This window comes from Pavona decussata, unplaced genomic scaffold (genome assembly GCF_977016875.1).
Source record: "Pavona decussata unplaced genomic scaffold, jaPavDecu1.1 SCAFFOLD_272, whole genome shotgun sequence".
Taxonomy (NCBI): Eukaryota; Metazoa; Cnidaria; class Anthozoa; order Scleractinia; family Agariciidae; genus Pavona; species Pavona decussata.
This window is the reverse complement of record NW_028145674.1, coordinates 855555-875878: the sequence shown is the minus strand read 5'-3', so window position 1 is coordinate 875878 and position 20324 is coordinate 855555. Positions and strand designations below refer to the sequence as shown.

General features: G+C 41.3%; 1 protein-coding gene, 1 long non-coding RNA gene and 1 pseudogene across 2 annotated transcripts; 2 read left to right on the top strand and 1 right to left on the bottom strand.

Annotated features, from left to right (window-relative positions):
- Positions 1-2681: 2681 nt before the first annotated feature.
- Positions 2682-4424, top strand: LOC146455599 (uncharacterized). Its single transcript, XM_085093975.1, has one exon. The coding sequence runs from the start codon at positions 2811-2813 to the stop codon at positions 3402-3404; it is 594 nt and encodes a 197-aa protein (XP_084950101.1). The 5' UTR covers positions 2682-2810; the 3' UTR covers positions 3405-4424.
- A 535-nt stretch (positions 4425-4959) lies between these two features.
- Positions 4960-10783, top strand: LOC146455598 (uncharacterized; annotated as a pseudogene).
- A 3791-nt stretch (positions 10784-14574) lies between these two features.
- LOC146455597 (uncharacterized) lies at positions 14575-19150 on the bottom strand. The gene is made up of 3 exons (XR_014858980.1): positions 18894-19150; positions 18674-18811; positions 14575-14668 (listed from the first exon to the last, which is right to left on the bottom strand). It is a non-coding gene; the product is annotated as an uncharacterized LOC146455597 (long non-coding RNA).
- Positions 19151-20324: the final 1174 nt, after the last annotated feature.

Below are 20324 nucleotides of genomic sequence, written 5' to 3'. Positions count from 1 at the left end.
TCCCACTTTCCCCACCGTTGGAAAGATTTAACTCAATACCAGCTCCTCATTTTGCGCACACATCGCCATTTTAGCGGTAAGGTGTGGCTGAACTATGACCGAGCGTTCCGTGAACATGCGGCCAAGACAAAGTTGACCGATTGCTCTTGCATGAACGTGCAGCTGTTTAACTTCCACGCAGCTGGCTCTTCGTCCCGCGGATCGTCATATGCTCAACCAGCTGAGGCTTCTGAGCCATCCGGTTCCTCGTTTTCAAGTACGCTGTGCAAGTCATGGAACAGGGGGCGGTGCACGGCTCCAGTCAACCCCTGTCGCTACGCGCATCGCTGCAGTCTGTGCTCAGGTTCTCACTGGGCTAACAAGTGCCATGATAGCGCCGAGAAAGCTGATCGAGGGGATGCCAAGTGTCGCGGCAGCTCGCCCACCCCTAGCCATGCCTCAAGCAAGGCCCCGCGTGCCTAATGTACTGTTGTAGCTTTGCAATTTTTTCTTGCCCCAGTTTTTTCCACGCCGCTCTGCTTTATTAATTTCGTTTCTCCAGTGGCAGGGGCCTTTTTGTTTGCCACCATGGCAGTTCACTTCGATTTTAGGTTACTTGCTTCGTATTGCTTGATTTTTCACCATCTCGCTAGCTACATGTGTCTCCTACTTGTATTTCGATAGAGCCAACATTCGCAACTGTGCTTTTGGCCTTTAGGGCCTTTCTTGGGCATCTCTACCTCATTGTATAGGGTGATTGCCAATAAAAGTTTTTTATTTTTGGCCATTTTATCTGTATATACATATATTTTTTTCGTTGGGGTTGCGTCTCCTAAGCATGTGCATTTTTTCCTTCTAGTGCCTTTGTGCTTCCCACCTATCACGGTTATAAGTCCTTTGAATGCCTCAGAGTTTGCTCGGGAGTTGACAGCTCACCCCCAGCCACAGCAGGTGTCTTATGTCCTCAATGGCCTCCGGAACGGCTTTAGACTCGGGTTCCAGCCCCTTCAGAAGCTGTCCTCTGCCCGAAAGAACAAACTTTCAGCGTTCCAGCACCCAAAAATTATAGATGACTACTTGGCCAATGAGGTTGCCTTTCATAGGGTAGCGGGCCCCTTTTCACATCCCCCCTTCCCTAATTTGCATGTAAGGAGTTTTGGAGTTATCCCCAAGCAGGGCCAACCTGGGAAATGGCGCTTAATTGTGGACCTATCGTCTCCGAGCGGCAGTAGTGTTAACGACGGCATTGACCCGGAGGAATTTGCTATGCATTACGTTAAAGTGGATCAAATAATTCAAATGGTGGCTAAGTATGGCCCGGGAGCCATGATGGCGAAATTTGACGTTGAGGCCGCTTATCGCAACATTGCTATCCACCCGGCTGATCGTTACCTACTAGGCCTGAAGTGGCGAGGGCAATATTACGTGGACTTAACCCTGCCTTTCGGCCTTCGCTCGGCTCCGTACATCTTTAGCGCGGCAGCGGACATGGTGGAATGGATCCTACTGAATTCACATGGCGTTTCAGATCTAATGCATTACCTGGATGACTTTATTACCGCCGGCCCCCCAGGGACACAGCAGTGCGCCTTTAACTTACGTACAGCCTTATCCGTCTGTGGATCGCTTGGCTTGCCGCTTCACCCAGGCAAATGCGTGGGTCCCGCCACTCGCATGGTGGTGTTGGGTATTGAGCTCGATTCAGAACAGCAGGCTGCTAGGCTACCAGCAGAGAAGCTGGAGGCCCTAAGAGAGCTGATCCATGCATGGCGGTCCCGCAGATGGTGTACCAGACGCCAGTTAGAGTCCCTCATAGGCCATCTACACCATGCCGCAAAAGTTGTTTGGCCAGGCCGCACCTTCTTGAGGCGCATGATTGACCTTCTTTGCTCCTTCTGCAAACGCGATCACCCAATCAGGCTAAACACGGAATTCCATCTAGATCTCCTTTGGTGGCACGAGTTCCTCTCCGCTGGGCATGGAGTCAGCTTTTGGCTTTTCCCCGGGCTTTCAGCCGCTACGTACGTGGAAGTCACCTCAGACGCTGCTGGATCCCTCGGTTATGGGGCTTACCTTGGGAATGAGTGGTTCAGTGGCGCTTGGGGCCCATCCAAGGTCCCAGAGTCCATTGCGTACAAAGAGCTGTTTCCTGTAGTTGTCTCATCGTGCGTCTGGGGCCACCAATGGTTCAGGAAACACGTTCTGTTTCGGTCCGACAATGAGGCAGTGGTTTTCATCCTCCAGTCCAGGACCTCTAAGATCCCCGCGCTAATGCGGCTTTTGCGCAAGCTGCTTTCATCAGCGGCTCGTTTCAATTTTACCTTTACCTCGCAACATGTTCCCGGCATTCGTAACCACATTGCTGACGCCCTTTCTCGCTTTCGTTGGCAGGAGTTCAGACGGTTAGTTCCACAGGCCTCGCCGTCTCCAGTTCCAATTCCGCAAAGCCTACTGGACGAATTGACCCTTCCAGCCTAGAAGACCAGTGCCGTGAGTTCCTGATTAAGGGCTTGGCTTCATCTACCCGAAACTCCTACGCTTCAGGACAGAGAAAGTTTTACGACTTCTGCCATCAGTTGGGCAAGATTCACTCATCTGGCTCTCCATGCCCAGCTGATGAGTGGACCCTGTGCTTGTTTGCCACGTTCCTGGCCAGGTCAGTACAGCACACCACCATTAAGGTTAACCTATCTGCAGTGCGGTCCTTGCACATCGAACAAGGCTTTGCAGATCCTCTCCTCAACTGCCTGCGACTTCAACGGGTTTTGCGGGGAATCAAACAATCCCAAGGTGGCCCCTCCACTTCTCGGTTACCGATCACCGATCACATCATGCTGGTCATCTTTAAGTCGTTGGACCTGAGCATTTCAGACCACTGCATGTTTTGGGCCGCTTGCAATTTGGCCTATTTTGGCTTTCTCCGTTCTGCAGAGTTCACAGTTCAGAACCTTTCCAGTTTTTCTCTCGACACCCATCTGGGGGTGCCCGATATCGCGTTTGACTCGGTGGTTGCTCCCACCTGCCTGAGGGTTAGGATAAAAGCGTCCAAGACCGACCCATTCCGCAAGGGGTGCTTTCTACACATTGGTCGAGGCTCCTATCCCTTGTGTGCCATCCGAGCATTGGTGGCGTACCTAGCTATCCGGGGAAGTGCACAGGGCCCCATATTTTTACTTTGCGATGGTCGTCCCTTGTCACAGGTCCTTTTGACTGACTGGCTTCGCCGCATATTGTCATCCTCAGGAGTCCAAGGCAACTTTTCCAGCCACAGTTTCCGCATCGGCGCAGCCACAGTCGCAGCACAAAATGGGGTCCCGGATCATCTCATTCAGGCTCTGGGCCGCTGGTCAAGCAATGCCTATCAATTGTACATCAGAACTCCAACAGAGTCGTTAGCTACGCTATCTAAGCAGCTCGCAAGTTAAGCTTCACCTGTGTTGTTCCCCTGGCCATCGGGTCAGGTTCTTTACGCCCCACGCCCCCACCCCCCTTCTGCCAGCAAGGGCGTGTGGTGAGGGTTCGATGGGCCCGCTTGCGCTTACCCTTCGTTCCTTGTAGCTGCCGTCTCTGCTCTCAGCAGCCCTGCTTTGGGGCGTCCGTGGCTCAGTGCTGCCATCAACTGGACCTGCGGCACATGGCCTATTGGCGACAGGTTGTCGTTTTTTGAAAATCCCTTTCCTCTACCGTTTGGTGCTTGTCATGGTTGTCCTGGCGGGTTCTGTCAGTAGTCAACAGTTGCGTTTCCGTTTTCCTAGAGTGGTATGTATGGCTTATTGTCTCTGCCTGTTACGCTTGTATGGCTTGGGGGGTCAGGTGCTTGGAAGAATTGGTGGGTTCAGGTCCCCCTCTCCCTGTTCGCGGGTCCTTCGCCCTCAGAGCACTTGGAGTGCGAGGTCTGGGTGGTTGCCGCTCACAGGGTTGCCATGGTTTTGCACCTTGCTTAGCTCGCTTCACCTGTGGCACCACCGGTCTTTCAGGCACCAACCCCCAAGCTCATCCACCAACGATGAGTTTAAATGTGGCTAAATGTAATTTAGGCAAAGTTAAAATCGAGGCAAGTGCTGGTCAGCGGTGCCCGCATGGCTGGGACATGCGGGGCGGCCACCCTACTTTGCAGGGGCCCCTGGGTTCTTACAGCTCACATGTTTGTGCCAATTCATTTCGCATCTGTTCACTTGCCGGAGCTTGTGCTGTTTAAGTTTCTTGCTCCCAGTCCCTCCCACCCTTTGGTAAGTATGGTTTGTGGTGGGTGTGGTAAGTATTTTTATTTGTATACTTTGTGTTTTATCTCCACTGATCTTTCAGTGTGACGGTGCCGGGTGGTTGCCGCTCACAGGGTTGCCATGGTTTCGCACCTCGCTTAGCTCACTTCACCTGTGGCACCACCGGTCTTTCAGGCACCAACCCCCAAGCTCATCCACTAACGATGAGTTTAATCATCATGCGTTCACGTTCTCCATAAAACCTTAAATTTGGTCATTTCACGTTGTTGTTTTGCAGAGGACGACAAAGAAATGTACCAAAGTGTATAACGCACATGCAGAGCCAGTGTTTTGCTAATTAAAACTATTGTTTTCTGACGTTCTCGTTGACGTCGTTGTCGTCGCTGCTTAAGGTCCCTAGTATGGAATTTGGAGGACTTTGACTGCCCGCCCGCATGACAATTGGCGGAATTACAGCCAGATTGTCGCCTAACCACCATGCCAAAACTGTTGGCCATTTCAGAATGGCTTCTTCGCAGAGATTTGGTTAAGGGGTCAGGAAGTAAGGACACTAAACTTGTAATCTTTATTTCATATTGCACTATCGTCGCATTCGCACCATTTCCACACAACGTAAGGACACTAACCTTGTAATTTTTATTTAACATTTCACTATGGTCGTGTTTGCACCATTTCAAAAAAAAAAACATGGGCATATGAGCTAGGATTCCAACATATGGCAATCCCTTCTAGTGTTACTTATTTTTGCTTGATGAGGATGTCGAGACTTAAGGAGGGAGATATGGTAGGAGGGAAAATCAATAAATTATTGCATTTGTGTACTTTTGGATTTCTCGTTGTAGATTAACAAATTATGTTTTGGACAGTTGGGTGCGTATGAAATAAACAGTATTTAGCATGGTGACACCAGGCAATTATCATTACTCCGTTAAGCTATAAACAACAATGCAAACACATAGTCAAAGTTTTTTGGGGCATTGGAGTGGGTGGTCATCTCGGTTTCGAAAATTTTAGAAGAATTTGCTTTTTTTTAAAGTAGGGGTTCTTCACACTGTATTTGCTTATGGTGCAAGTTCATTACTCATTCCTTTGGTTTCTTAGGTCATGAGACAGGCCCTGTTTGAAGGTTTAGCCTCCCAGTAAGAAAACAAAGTCCAGTGCCACATCCAACATCAGTGTCAGTTTGGCAGAAAGTTCACCTGCTGGTCCAGGTACTTCTGCAGATGATGTAACATTCACCACACCCCTTTCCTTTGGCTCTAGCACTTTTTGCTCTATGGGGACATCCCCTGCTCTTCGGGGGAATGATGATTTCAGTCACAACACCCGATCTTACAGTCGCTCCTACTCCAGAAATTGCAACACCAGCTTAAACTGTCAAGTGCAAAACTTGTGTAAAGCATTCCAAAAAAGGCGCACACTCTTAACCCTTTAACCCCTAAGGCAAAACGACATTTTCTCCAGATCCAAGACTACAAACTCAATGTCTATGCATGATATACCATTTTAAAGCTACTCATGAGTGTATTTCATAACTGATATAATTATGAACAAGAAAAGTTATGGCCTTGAGATAAATGGCCTTAAAACGTAAAAATTTAAAACTTCAAAAACGTCCCAATCCTTGTGTATATTAGGTATACCCCTTAACGATCGCTTATTTTGCAGGTCTCAACATGTTCATTAATGTTAGAGATGTCTTAAGACCCACAACTTCTAGGGAAAAAAAGTTCAAAAGTTATGGGGGTGGTCAACCATATCACATATGAGAGGGAGTTAAGTTTTTATCCTTTTAATGAGTAGATCTTCACAAGAAAATCTTGGTGTGAAAAATTCATAGAAAGCTGTCACATATTGACAGAGTTGTGGCATTATGTGCCAAATGGCACTCTTAGAGATTAAAGGGTTAAAGAAGCTTAACAGACTCAAAGGAGGTTTGCAACACTGGAGAAATAAAAAGGAAGTTGTTGCAAAATGTTCAGGTAATTCTTTTTTTTTTTTCACTGAATTCAGTGTTGTTTGGAGATTATTTCATTTTCTGCTGAAATAAAGTCATTTACAGGTGTTTATTTCAAAAGTATAGATCTATTTGAATACAACGTTTTTCCCTGTAAACATTAGGATTTATAGACAGAGCCTCACACTGATATTGACGAGGGGCAGTTTGCCCTCAAAGTAGAAGAGGATCCTGAGGATGTGGAAGATCAAGTGGATGCTCCATCTACTGACGACTACAATTCCCAAAGTGAAGAAGAGCTTGATGGCATTGATTGAAGTAGCACAGTGAGGTAAAGCCATAGATATTACATTATACATGTATATATTTGCCTTTGTTAGGTCATTTGGTGGAAAAATCAGCTTACACTACATGTATATAACAACAGATTCTTGAACCTTTCTCTTAATCTATTTTCACTTATATGTTTTAATTAACGTTATAAAGACCCAAGGATGGACAACTTCTGGTGGGAACAAAAATTAACAACATTTAATAAAGACATGTCAGTATAGTAACTGATTAAGACTGAAACATTATTACTATTATTATTATTATTATTATTATTATTACCATTATTATTGTTGTTGTGCTTGAAAATAGTTTGTTTGTTTTTTTATCTAAATAAATTGCAAATAGGCTTTAATATTTCTTTTCTTTTTCTTTATTTTGGTTTTTATTCCTCCCAGAAGTTGTACAAGTAAGTCGTTTGGTGCTTTTCACTTTTATACTTATCACATGCCAAGGTTTAGACTCCAAATCTCTACAGGATCCACCTATATGTATTGCTGTACAATTATATTTCAGGGTTCGACCAGGTACATCATGCTTTTATGAGCCCAAATTTATTGTGTTCTTCACAAAGCTCCTGGCCATATTATCATTGTTCTGCTTCAAGCGCAAGGGGGACCAGCCCAAGGTAACCATGAAACAGAGGGGCACCATGGTTATTGTAAATCAACACTGTTTGCACTGTGATGACTCCTACACATAAAGATCACAGCCCATGTTTAATGGGGGGTATCCAGCTGACAATATCCTGCTAAGCTTCAGTGTCCTTTTGGCTGCTGCTTTGATCAGCAAAATCTTGTTGGTATTTAAGCACATGGGGCTTTCTGCTTTTAATGCAAGGACATTATTTTTTTACCATCAGAAGAATTTTTTATTTCCAGCTGTATTGAATTATTGGGAACGTTATCAAGCCACACTGATTTCAAAATTGAACGAACTAAAGGATGTGGTGTGGAGTGGAGATGGCTGATTTGATTCAATGAGCCACAATGCCAAGTATGGTGTCTAATTCATGTTCTGTAACGCCATTCTCAAAGTGGTGCATTTTGAACTTCTTCAGGTATGTGGTACAACATCATTGATAAAAATGTGGAATATTGGTAACACGAAAGACATTTATTTTACTTCAACTGAATAACAAATTAGCAAGCCATAGAATGTTGGTTTTTATCTGGTTTGGCACTTCCTTTGTTGAAAATGTTGGGCACAATAGCTATACTAAAACAAATAAACCAACAAGTTTTTGAGGGAACAGACTCATACGCAGCATTTGACATATTCAACAAAATACAGGAGACTGCCATGTTGCCATGTTAATCTTGCAAATGCAAGATTAACTGCTTGATGACCCTGGGTAGCTAGTAACAGTCATTCTTCTAATAGTTAATCATTTGTTTTGTTATGTCAGGTAATGACCTCAAGGCTCCTATTGATAGCAGAGATGCTTTGTAAGCTCCATAAAGGGACTACCCTGAAGTCTTACCTATTTATTTTTTTTGCTTTAAAATAAAGGTGTCAATCAATCAATATTAGGAACAAGTGCCTACAACAAACTGCACAAGCTTCTGACAAGTACAAGACTTGTAAATGATATTAAGAAATTTTCTCCAGATGCTAAAACAAGCTGTCTGGAGGGGTTCCACTCAACCCTCAATCATTGGCACCCAAAGATGGCGTGCTTCTCCTGGTTAGGGACATTTTGCAGGTACTGGTTATGGACAGAAATGCAATTAAATAATGCATGTTGATCCTAGTTTCTCTTATAGTGTACAATTTAATGTTGAGTGTATTTGCAATACTATGCCAAGTGTTTGGTCAAATTTTGAAATAAAAGGGTGAAAGGGTTTGGACATGTAAAAGGTCAAGGTGTTCAGTACAGCTAGCACAACCTTACCATTTAAAAAACATTATCACAGTGTTCTTACCAGGATTTTGCCTTGGGGGTCCAAGAGCCCTCCTGCCTGAAAAATAGGGGCCCTGTAGGAACTTACACCGGCCAAAACCGGCCGTCCCTTGCGCATGCTCCGCGTGTGAAACTCGATACCTTCTCCCTAGCCTCCTGGAGTTTTTTTCATCCTGAAAAGGTCACAATAGCTAGAAGAATGATAAACCAATCAGAATCTGTCTTTTGCGCATATTTTAACGACTTTTAGGGGGTAGGGGAAAGGATCCTTCTGAACCTACCGCATGGAGCTGAGCGAAATTACAAAATGGTGCCGCGCGTGAATCGGTCCTGAAGTTTCAAGACCTGATTTTTTCATCTTTTAAAGCAAGTACATCTTTTTAAAGCTCACAAAGGAAAGGAATAACCGTGAACAATAATCTAACGCCAAAAAAGAGAACTTGGAGGCCTTAAAAAACAGTGAAAAGCCCTTTCGCGTTGTGATTCTTCAATTTCCACGCCGCTACCGAAATAGGGCTCAAAAATTAAAACCAAACCGCGGGCTTCAAACGGACTTTACAAGATCAGGACAATGGCAACAACACGGTAAGTGATGTTTTCCGATGTTGATTTGCTTTTTACAAATATTTTAAGTGATGATTTGAACCAGAATTCTGTAACTTCTGTAATTTTCATTGCAAACGTGCCAGAATTTACTGCGAGTGATTGCTTCGAACAAACACGGAGTGTCTTCAAATTTCACATGCGTCTTTGCATGCACGCAAAAAAACTGAAAGTTTTTTGCCTCTAATGTTGGAAAAGCTTTTTGTTGATTTTTGTGTCTTTCCCAATTCATGTATGCGTTTGAGAAGGAACAGATGCGTAATCAAGGACAATTTGTATAAGCGGGTTGAAATTTGATATGCCAAAGGTCTTCATCAACATGCCGAGAATTTTAGCAATGTTTGCGTTCAAGAGCGTTTTTCAGTAAATGATCAATAGGTAACCATATTATTTTACGTCAGAAAACATTTGTTTAATCATTCCAGTTTAATATGCAGTTAATTTTGGAAGCCAACAATATTTATTTATCTACTGCGCATTTTATTAAGTTAAACTGCTCTAGGAAAAAGTTAATTTATGCGAAAACTATGGAAACACGACAGGAGTCAAAGGGTTCATATGGTCAAAATTAATTGCGATCCGTGACTGGCTTGGAAAAAATCCTCTGGCTTTTTTTTTGACAGCCATGCATTCTGGAGAATGCAGTCCTTCTTCAGTGAGACAACTGCTTGATCTTGGCTTGCTCTATTGTTCACTCCCTCGTCATCTCCATCAGAATTTTGTTCGTAATCTCCTATTTCTTTGAGCCTAGGTACTTTACGACTAAAGTAAGACTCTACCTTTCAATGTCCATGTTGTTTTCAAAACCAGAAAAAAAAACCAAGAGGAACGAACAACTTGAACCCACAATCCACATGGTCAGTTATGATCCAAGATGGCAACCGAAATCATACTGAAACAGCTAGGTTTTGACACATGGAACCAACGGAGATTAAACTGGTTGAAGGCTTTAAAATAGTACTTACTTCCAAGCAGAAAAAACTGGAGGACTTGATTCTCAATCAAAAATTGCTCACTAATTTCTATAAGTCTATTGTGCTTGTAGCATCTGATCTGAACTTGTGAGCAATCAAGGGCTCATTTACTTGGCTTTAAATGTGCCATTTCAAATTTTTATGCGGAATCCCGCAAGGCCACAGCCTGGTAAGAACACTGTTATCATGAACATGTTTGTTGCCTTGGTTGTGATGTGAACTCATAGCCTCCATTTACATACTGATCTCCACACCATAGACTTAGTCATGGTGCCTTGTCATCAAGTGCAATAACTTTCTGATATATACATATCTACCCGTATTTTAACTTTGGCCTCCCTTCACTTTAATGGGAATGTTGTCTGACAAACACAAAAATCTACCAAAGGAGAGGACTATTTCAAAGTGACATTAAACTTGGGGTGGAAGTTGTAAGGGAGATTGTTGTTCCATCAACTTATGGTGAGTAACGTGAAAAATATTTCAAGTAAAATACTCATTTTCTCAAAGTTGTATGCAGCTGGATTGCAGTGAACCAAGAGAGCTTGTTAAGAGTGGAGATGTAGCATAATTTGTAGTCATCTGTGCAAAACAACTTTACAAAACCTTTGAACTGTAATTAAGTAAGCTTTATTTCTTGGTTCTAGGTTATGTTGAAGAAATAAAAAGAGATCTTTTCAACCTGTGTAAGGGCAGCTGAAGCACATGTTTGAAAAGTACAGTGCCAAAGTACCACAGCCACTCAAACTTGCAGTTCTCAGACCGTATTAATAAATCTGAGGCTCAGTAAATGCAGAGGAAAAAAAAAAGGTGACAAAACTCCACCATGCAGGCAAACCTATTTTCAGATCTGCATCCCTCTTATTCCAGTGGTGTTCATGTAGTCATAGAAAGATTCTACTCAGTCATTGTTTCTATCAAAGAAAAGCTTTGTAATGTGGCTTTGAGCCAGAAAAATAAAGCAGTTTTCAATCGAGTGTTATAAAACCAAATCAAAGCAATACAACAGCCAATCAGAATCTATGTTAGCAACACAACCAACCATCAAGAGCTTGCTTAGCAAATACACATACACCCTGTAAGTGGTGCCAAAAGTAGCAAACTTGTGTGACTAAGTACTGTTTGGCTTTGCATCTGATTGGTAAAGTGAGTAGCAATGTTTTTTTAATCAATCAATGCACAGTTTAAGCAAAAACAAACCTATTCCTGATTACATTTGACACTCCATTAAAAATCATTCTATGTACTTGTTTTGTGTTGGGTAATGAATTAGTTGGTGTTGTCCTATAAGTAACAGACACATTTACATGTAGGTTTGATACAACTGTATGTATATACTAATGTTAACTGTCCATTTCAGATCATGTCTTGCTCTGTAATGGATTGCTCTTCTTCATGCAACAATCTTCCAACATATGTACACAAAAATGATAAAAATAAAGATAAGAAATTCACTTGAGTAACATTAGATGATCTGAAACAACACATTTACAAAAAATCAACCCAAATGAATCTATTTCAAGGTAATTAAGTTTGATTTTGTTTGATTTCTTGTACCTGAAGAGCATGATGCCTTGCAAGCCCAACCAAATTCAGTATCAGCAACAGAAAAGAGATCCAGGCGACCAGGAAAATGCCACAAAAGTGGGCAGCTAATGAGGGGCCACAATGTTGAAGCTTGCCGAGCAACTCAAAACAACTCATAATGAACACTGAATAAGACCAAAGTACAGTAAAAAAAGATTCAGCAATAAGTAGTGTTGTCAGCCTTTTCCCTGCACTGAATTTTAGCCGTACAATGTAATAATATAGTTATCAGAGATGAAATACTAATGTTGGCTAGATTCCAAGCAACAATTAACTATTTCATGACATTCGTTTGCAAATAAAATCAGTTTTTTTTAGTTTATCATTATAATGAATATTAAATGTAAAAATGTAAATACATTATCTTTTCTGTTGCATTCGTTACTTGATAATGGTGCCAGGATGACACCGAAACGTTGTTCCGTTTTTTTGCTCATTTTTATAGTTAATTGTATTTCTAAGTTTAATCTTATTAAAAATGTATTGAATGTAAAAATTAATGTTCTTCTTTGGAAATTTATGAACAAAGTAGTTTGTTTGCACTACTCCTTGCCAGCTACCACAGAGCAAAAAGGATTGTTTCACAATCTCACCCACACACACACGCAAATGGGACGTCCAAGAAACACTGGAGCTCTCTAGTTCAGAATAAAACCAGCAATGTGAAAAAACTTGCTATTAAAGAGCTTATCAGTTGAACATTCTCTCCGTGAGCTTATAATCACAGGAAAATTATTTTTTGCTTAATATCCTAAAACGCCTCGTTTTGATGTCTAATGCCAGCTTTCTCCCATGCATCCATCATTTTCGCAATACGGTGTACATGTATACGAGTAATTTTTAATGAAAAGAAGAGTGTAGTTTAATTTCCTCACAAGCCTTCCTTTTGTATTCAGATTGAAAAAAGTACCATTTCTTGTGTTACACTACATGTTGTCAACGACTTGGTCTACAAAGATTCTTGTTCTCATGCAACTTATGAAGGTATTTATCGAATCAGATTCACCACAATACATACAGACATCATCTGTATTAGTCCCATATCATAGTCATAGAATTTACAAAGCAATAATCAAAATTAAAATGTCATGATTAAGTAAAGTAATATTGAAAGTACTGTAATTCTGTTGTTGATGATGTTTTAATACTGTTTTCAATACATATATTTATATCATACAGCCTAGTGGTTCTATTTGCATTCAAAACTGAAGATGGATGTAGGTCATCTGCAAAATGTATTTCAAACTTAAAACTGAGTGTTCTTACAGTGCAGGCCAGAATTAAGCGAACTACGCAGACACGTTTTATACGCAGCAAAAACCGGTATCCGCGTATTTTTAGACGCGTCTAAATGTGTTCGTTTTTGCCATTGTTATTCATCGCCGTAAGTTCTCTTTGTGTGGTATTGTCAAACAAAACAAAAGACTTCAACGGGTTAACAACAAACACAAAATAAGCATTTTATGAAATCAGCGAGCGACAGCTATGATATTTCGAATCTTATCCGCTTCGTAAATACTGGCGGCTTTAAAAACAACTCCCAGCCGATATTGAATATTCACCTTATGTTATGGAAAATATAAATCTAAGCTAATTAGTCGAATACTACTTGTTCGAAATCAAAGCGCTCTGTGCGCGAACTCGTGAATGATAGGTGAGTGTTTCGAGTTATGCCTTTAGATATTTTAAAAATTACACGCACATTGTGACTCGAAAGAGAGCGTTTCGAGGTTTCTTCGAAGGGGTGAAAATGGCACAAGTTGGCTATAATTGGAAAGGCACTGTGGCTCCCGTGTTGATTCAATAAAAAAAGCATCCAGTTTTCCTTACAAGAACCTCTGTACATCGTGTTGTTGTCGAATGAAACTTGATACATGTGCAGGAATTTGGTTGCCTAGCACGTGACTGAAATCTTCCCGATGTTATCAGCGTGGCAAGTTCTTTCTACGTCGAAACAACGGCTTCTGTCAGTGTTTTACAACATTAGAAGAAGCTTTCAATCTTGCAAAAGTTGCTATTGTGGCTTTATCCAAGTGAACGTAAATATGGGAATGCATCAAGCGTTGCGGTACTCAGTCGACTCTCAGTGTTTTACGTTTAGGTTTGTTCCAGGGAATCGATCTTATCGCTCACACTAGACCCGAATGAAATTTTACAAAATTGAAGTTTCCTATTTTACCCTAAGCCTTTAACCAATGGAGTTGCCTTGGATCTTTAAAGTCAACTGAACGATTACATTTTGCGGCCGGAGATAGTAAATGCTTGAGGTAGAATGAGAAGTTCACGGTAAGTCAGCAAATCTGAACCGAAGCGCGCGAGAGGAGCGAAGTCTGTTGAAAATCATTTGGTGGATTGACTGATTTTATTCCGGGTCTTAATTTATTTGTTTACGTTATACGATTTACCCACAAATACTGTATTATTCTCGAACTACCCGAATCATCATTACGGCAAGGAATAAATAAGAATAGCCTTTAGAAATATAAACAAACAAGTTAAATCCTTTCACGGTCTAAGTACGGAGGGCTCGTTTCGCAAAGCACAGATCTTTAAATTTAGAAACACTGCATTCCCGGCGTTTTATTCCTCTTTTAGCTTGTCACACACAGAAGTCTGACAGTTGTAGTCTTGATATCTTCAATTCTACAGATTTTATACATCATTTCGTTTCGTTTCGCAAAATACAGTAAGCCTTGCAGCAATTTTTTTTTTAAGTTCTTCCATGCGCTCAACAACATGAAGTTGTTCTTGCGCTGAGCTGGTTCTACAAGAAAGTCGACAAGTGTAGTCATACTTTGTCAAACCCTTCTGAAAGGCTTTTCCCAGGCAATTCAAAAGAACAATGAAAGATCAACAATGCGAAAACAATGAGCTAGCTCATACATACTAATGCGTCTGACTAGACGCGCATCTGCAGATTTTTAGACGCGTATACGCGTCCGCAGCAGACGCGTTTTACGCGTATGTTTTGGTTCGCTTAATTCTGGCCTGCACTGTATTTGAAGAGTACAATAAATGTAATGATCATTTCTGAAGACTTACTTGTTAGCGATTGCTGTTTTATTTTCCACAGGTGGCTTCAAAATTTACAGCACATGTACATTGAATGACTCTGTAAAAAAGATCAAACCATGACTAAACAAAATACTAAAGAATGGGCACCCCTATTTCACAAGGATACAAATATTTATAGATCGACTGAAAAAAAAAAACATACAGTATGAGGGCAAGACATAAAACTGGCTCAGTAATCATACAATGAAAAAGTCAAGAATGTTCAGTAATTGCTATGCACCAGTCAATGTAAACACCTGCACCCCCCTTCCCCCCCCCCCCCCCCCCCGGGCCGGGACATAGCGGGGCATTTGCCGTGAATTTTCCATTATTTGACGAGCGAAAGGGCCGCAGGTATTGGGAACTTTGACCTCTTTTGCACGCCATCCAAGAACAGCGGGGGAGTGGACCGGGGTATTTTCCACCGAAATGTCAATGTCAATTCTTGACTGGGTCAAGAATTGCTAATCCGGCAAGATGGGGGCTTTTCGCCATGAAAAGAAGGTAAGAGTCGTTTTATCTTAATCACATTATATCTCTGGCAGAATATGACGTCCATCTTTAAGGTCAGAGTTGTCGGAGTTTTTACTCATACTTTATACCAAAGGACTGGAGATAAAAAGATAATCTTTCTCTAGAGCCGGTGTGAAGCTGTGGAATGAGTTACCAACAAAGCTCCGGGTATTACCCAAATCCCTATTCAAAAAGAAAATCAAAATTGTACTATTTAACAACCTAGAATCTGAAGACTTGTATGATGATTTTGAATCTTTAGTAACAAAAGTCAAATCACAATTGACATAGTTGTATATCACCGTTTTTTCATTCTTTTCCTTCCTACCCTATTTCATGTTTTCCTTGTCTTTTCTCCTGTGTTGCCTTTCAAGAAGCTCAAAAAAGTTCTTTATTTTAGTCCTCCCAGAAACATTTCCTTATTCTTGTATCTTTGATCTTATAGCTCAGTCTGCCTCCTTACTTAGCAGTTCAAGCCATTCTTTCTTTTTGTCATCCTGGCCGTCCTAAATTAGCTTTGCTACCTGCGGCGCCAAGAAATTGTACATGTAAATTTATACAAACACCTAATAAAGTCAAATAGTAGAATGAGCACTTGAAAAGCATTGTATGCGGTGACGCGTGTTTCTTGACAAATAAAATTTAAACCATTTACATTAGCCTGTGTCTTCCACTTTTTTGAAAACAAGAGCAGGGGATATGAGCCTGGTCATTAGCTTCAATTAGAGGAAAAACCTGACCTTGGGGTGCAGGGCATTTTGCAACTTTAGCAGTGAACGATTGTCAAATGCCCCGCTATGTCCCGGCCAGGGGGGTGCGGGGGTTTACATTGACTGGTGCATTATGCACCTATCAATGTCAAGCCTGAGGGGGGGGGGGTCGGGCTACCCACGGGAATTTGACTGTGAGGTCAATGTCGCCATCTTGAAGTACTGATCATTTTTTAATAACAGTGCAATGAACAGTTCATATTATTATTGATTTGTAAGATTACATGTATTTGTCAAGCTTTCAAAAACTTCAGCTTTAATATTGTTAGCCCTACAATGCTAGGTATTATAAAAACGTTTTTTAAAGCATTTTAATACAGCCGCTTTAAGATAAATCTTTCTACAGTTAGTTTTATCTCTGGCAGAGCGGACTAGCCTTAAATACTTTCACGAGAAATGACCATAAATGATCACACTTGAAATTTCACAAATTGTGCAGTATATTAAGCTTAAAACCTAAGGGATGATTAAAGAGTTAGTTTTCATTCCCAGAAAGATCGCAAAAAAGAAAAGAAATAAACCACTTGTTGCTGTTACAGTACCGCTTGAAACTATGGGACCATTTGCACGCGGTAAAACCTCGTCATCGCCGAACGTGATTGCCACGAATTCACCGCGGTGGGACGAAAACCGCAACCGCGGCAAAGACGAAAGCAACCGAAAGCCGCGGGGAATTGACTAATTACTATTGTCAGGGTATTGTCAAACGTTATCTCACCTTTCATCCTAAAGAAGCCCTCAAACAAAAGAATTTGTAAAGACTCACCGAATCGGAAACCGAACAACCGATAACAATTTGTTTGGCAGTCACTGACGAAAGTTTTTTTCTACATTTGGGACATGTTCAGTTTTTGTCACGCTACAGGCAATAATCACAGAGCAAAAGACATAGCTTCACTTTAATTCTTGCTGTTTACGCCACACAGTCAAGAAAGATATTCTATTCGTTTGATAAACCTCCTGATAACCCTTCCTGCTGATGTAAAGTGCGCAACAAAGTTCAATTGAAATAGCGACGCTGAATTCAAAATATGCAATTGGATTTCAGTACGGACGCGGAGAAAAACAAAGTGAAAATCCCTCCAAATGTATTGCCAATGTAATCCGGATTTGAAAAACTAAAACTTCGTAATAGATTTGATTCGGTATCGAGTGTGAGCGACAAGATCGATTCACTTGGAGCAAACACAAACGCGGAAAATTACCGCAACGCTTAACACATTTCTATTAATATTTACTTTGGATAAAACGAAATCAGCAACTTTAGCAAAAGTGAAAAGCCCCTTCCGATGTTTTAAAACGTTGAGAGAAGCCGTCGTTTGGACGTAGAAAGGACCGTGCCATGATGAAAACACCGGGAAGATTTTAGTCACGTGCTAGGCAACCAAATTCCTTCACGTGTATCAAGTTTCATTCCGCAACAACACAACGCGGAATAAGAATTATGGTAAGTTAATTTACGGCGATTCTTGGTAGGAAACCTGGACGCTTGCAGTTTGTTATTCAGCCACAATGGGAGCAGTAGTGCCTTTTCACTTACGCCCAACTAGTCCCATTGTAATTCCTTCAAAAAGACCTGGAAGCGCTCTCTTATTTCGTCGACTAGCATGCGAGCTTTTGCTGACCTTTGCAGTTTGCGTTGCTTCGCGAATCGAAAGGAATTGTGCGAGTGAAGTTTAATGAATTGTTTTGCACATTAAGCAAATAATTTTTGGCATAATCCGAAATATTATTACATTTACCAGTTCAATTCACGAGTTCGCTCACAGAGCGCTTTGCTTATTTCCCTTGAGAGCGAGTGCGCTTCTGTGAAATTTATCACACCTAAAACCCAACAGTTCGCTTATTGTCCTCGCAGAACATGAAAACAAAGCGAACAATAGCCTATTCAAACCCAACCGCGTCCTGCCTTTCACCGCGGCTTCAGTCAACCGAAAAAAACCTAGGTGAAACCAAGGTTTTTATTGCGGTTAGACGAGGTTTTGCCTAGGTGAAACCGCAGATCAGAACCGCGAAGCAACCGAGGCAAATTCGCGGCAAATGGTCCCATAGTTTCGAGCGGTACTGTATGTGTTTTTGTTGACTCTATTGTAATCTAATTTCTGCACGTACTCCTTTTGTGTGCAGCAAGGTCTGAAAAGTATTTGACCACCTCTATTGCCCCAGGATGGGGGATTTTGATACTTTTGATCAATCATGTTGTCCCTGGGGTGGAGAATTTGACTCATTTTTTCAGAAAAGGTCAAAATCCCCACCCCTTGCCCGACCTCCCCCCCTCGGGATTGACATTGATAGGTGCATTTGGACAACTGATGAAGGAATTTTAGCTAAACACTCAACCATATACCATATTTACCCGTGTATAAGTCGAACTTGTGTATAAGTCAACCCACCATTTTTAGAGCCTAAAATCAGATTTTCTGCGTTTCTGGCTGAGAAGTAAAATTCAGATTGGCAGACTGCTAATACACACTGACAAACACCGTGTTTGAGTAGTTTTAACTCGACTCAAAGGCGTTATTTTACCAGCGAGGGTCCAAGGACACATTTTTGTTCTTAATTGTTTCATTTTGGGCGATTCCAATGAATTGGCAGAAAACTGGCGTTCTATGTGTAGCATAGCGTGCGCGTGCCATATATGAAAAGTACTTTGTCACTGCTCTGTCGTTTACTGCTCATGAATAGATTCCTTGTTTCTGTTCGGTACGAACAAAACGGATCTTTCAACATTGCAATGGAAATATAACTTTACAAAACGTAACAGAGTGAGAATACTTTACCTAAATGCGCGGAAAGTTTGAAGAAAAACTCCCGAGAAAGAAGACAGTTCGCCGGCTCGACGCCATGTCTTGATCATTTGATCCTATGATCCTGGCATCAAATTCTCCATCACATAAGATGTGTACGCAGCTTCTGAACTAAAAACGGAACATAACAATTAACTGCAAGTTTGAATAAATAGTTCTCTTCGTTTAGAGACTCAATTATAAGACAGTATACCTATTTCTCTGGTTTCTCGATTCAAAGCTCCCATCTTGTACGTGGTTTAGTGGACGAAAGCTCCCAAGGTACGCAGGACCATTCGAATGGTGTTTATCAGACTCTTACATCTGCTAATCACTTGTCAACGTTTCTTTTGTTCAAACATTTCCTTTTCAATGTTGTCTTCTTTTTTATATAAATGTCTTTGACCAAAACAGCGAGTTCACAACTCCCTCCAGCTACTCTCGCAGTTGAACGAAAGCAGGACGCGAAAGTCAAACGCGCTCCCTGAAAGCGAAGATTCATGGGAAGAGAAATATTTGACGATGTAGCGTGATAACTGTCACACTCATTGTCACGCTTGTCACACTTGTTTGTCAACGAAAAGAACAAAAAGAAGAATAGAAATTTTGGAGGCCCCAAGGGGAGCGGTGGTGGATCTTAAGTCATAAAATTACCGTAATAGAGGTTTTTTTTTTTATTATTATTATTTACTTTACTGTACTGGAAGCCTCCCGGTCACGAAAAGGACGGCAGGAAACATTTAGATTTCACCTATTGCCCCAGAACTTTTTTAGCAATGTAACTTGTATGCGTGAACCTTACATTCGATTGCAATAGCTTTATAAATGTGATTATTAATTTAGTTAGTTAGTTAGTTAGTTAGTTAGTTAGTTAGTTAGTTAGTTAGTTAGTTAGTTAGTTAGTTAGTTACTTAGTTAGTTAGTTAGTTAGTTAGTTAGTTAGTTAGTTAGTTAGTTAGTTAGTTAGTTAGTTAGTTAGTTAGTTACTTAGTTAGTTAGTTAGTTAGTTAGTTAGTTAGTTAGTTAGTTAGTTAGTTAGTTAGTTAGTTAGTTAGTTAGTTAGTTAGTTAGTTAGTTAGTTAGTTAGTTAGTTAGTTAGTTAGTTAGTTAGTTAGTTAGTTGGCTGGCTGGCTGGCTGGCTGGCTGGCTGGCTGGCTGGCTGGCTGGTTGGTTGGTTGGTTGGTTGGTTGGTTGGTTGGTTGGTTGGTTAGTTAGTTAGTTAGTTAGGGAGGTAGGGAGATTGCCAAATTCTTTTCATAAACAAGGTCAGGATTTCATAACTCGCGCGTCACACCCTACTCAAAGTGGTGTTGACTGAACTCTGCAACGGTTTGCATTTGGAGCTACCATTGCATACTAAATGCATATAATTAGCGCTCGGCTTTTGTACTTATTGATAGTTTGCATGTGACGTCACGGCGTCCATGTTGGTGGACAGGAACAATAAGAATTTTAAGTAAATGTCCAAGGGCACTTTGAGATATGAATAAAACAAGTATTTACTTCCATTTTTATACAAACTTTGTAAACAAAAATTTCTTTTGCTTTGTCTCCTAACATGGCGGCAATGCAAACCACCTATTGGCATAGCCCCAATTATAACAACCTCGTTCCCAGGGTCTCTCCTCTCACGCTCCCTGGGACG

Excerpts from the sequence above, each read along its gene's own strand:
- LOC146455599 (XM_085093975.1), top strand. The coding sequence starts at position 2,811 with ATGCTGGTCATCTTTAAGTCGTTGGACCTGAGCATTTCAGACCACTGC.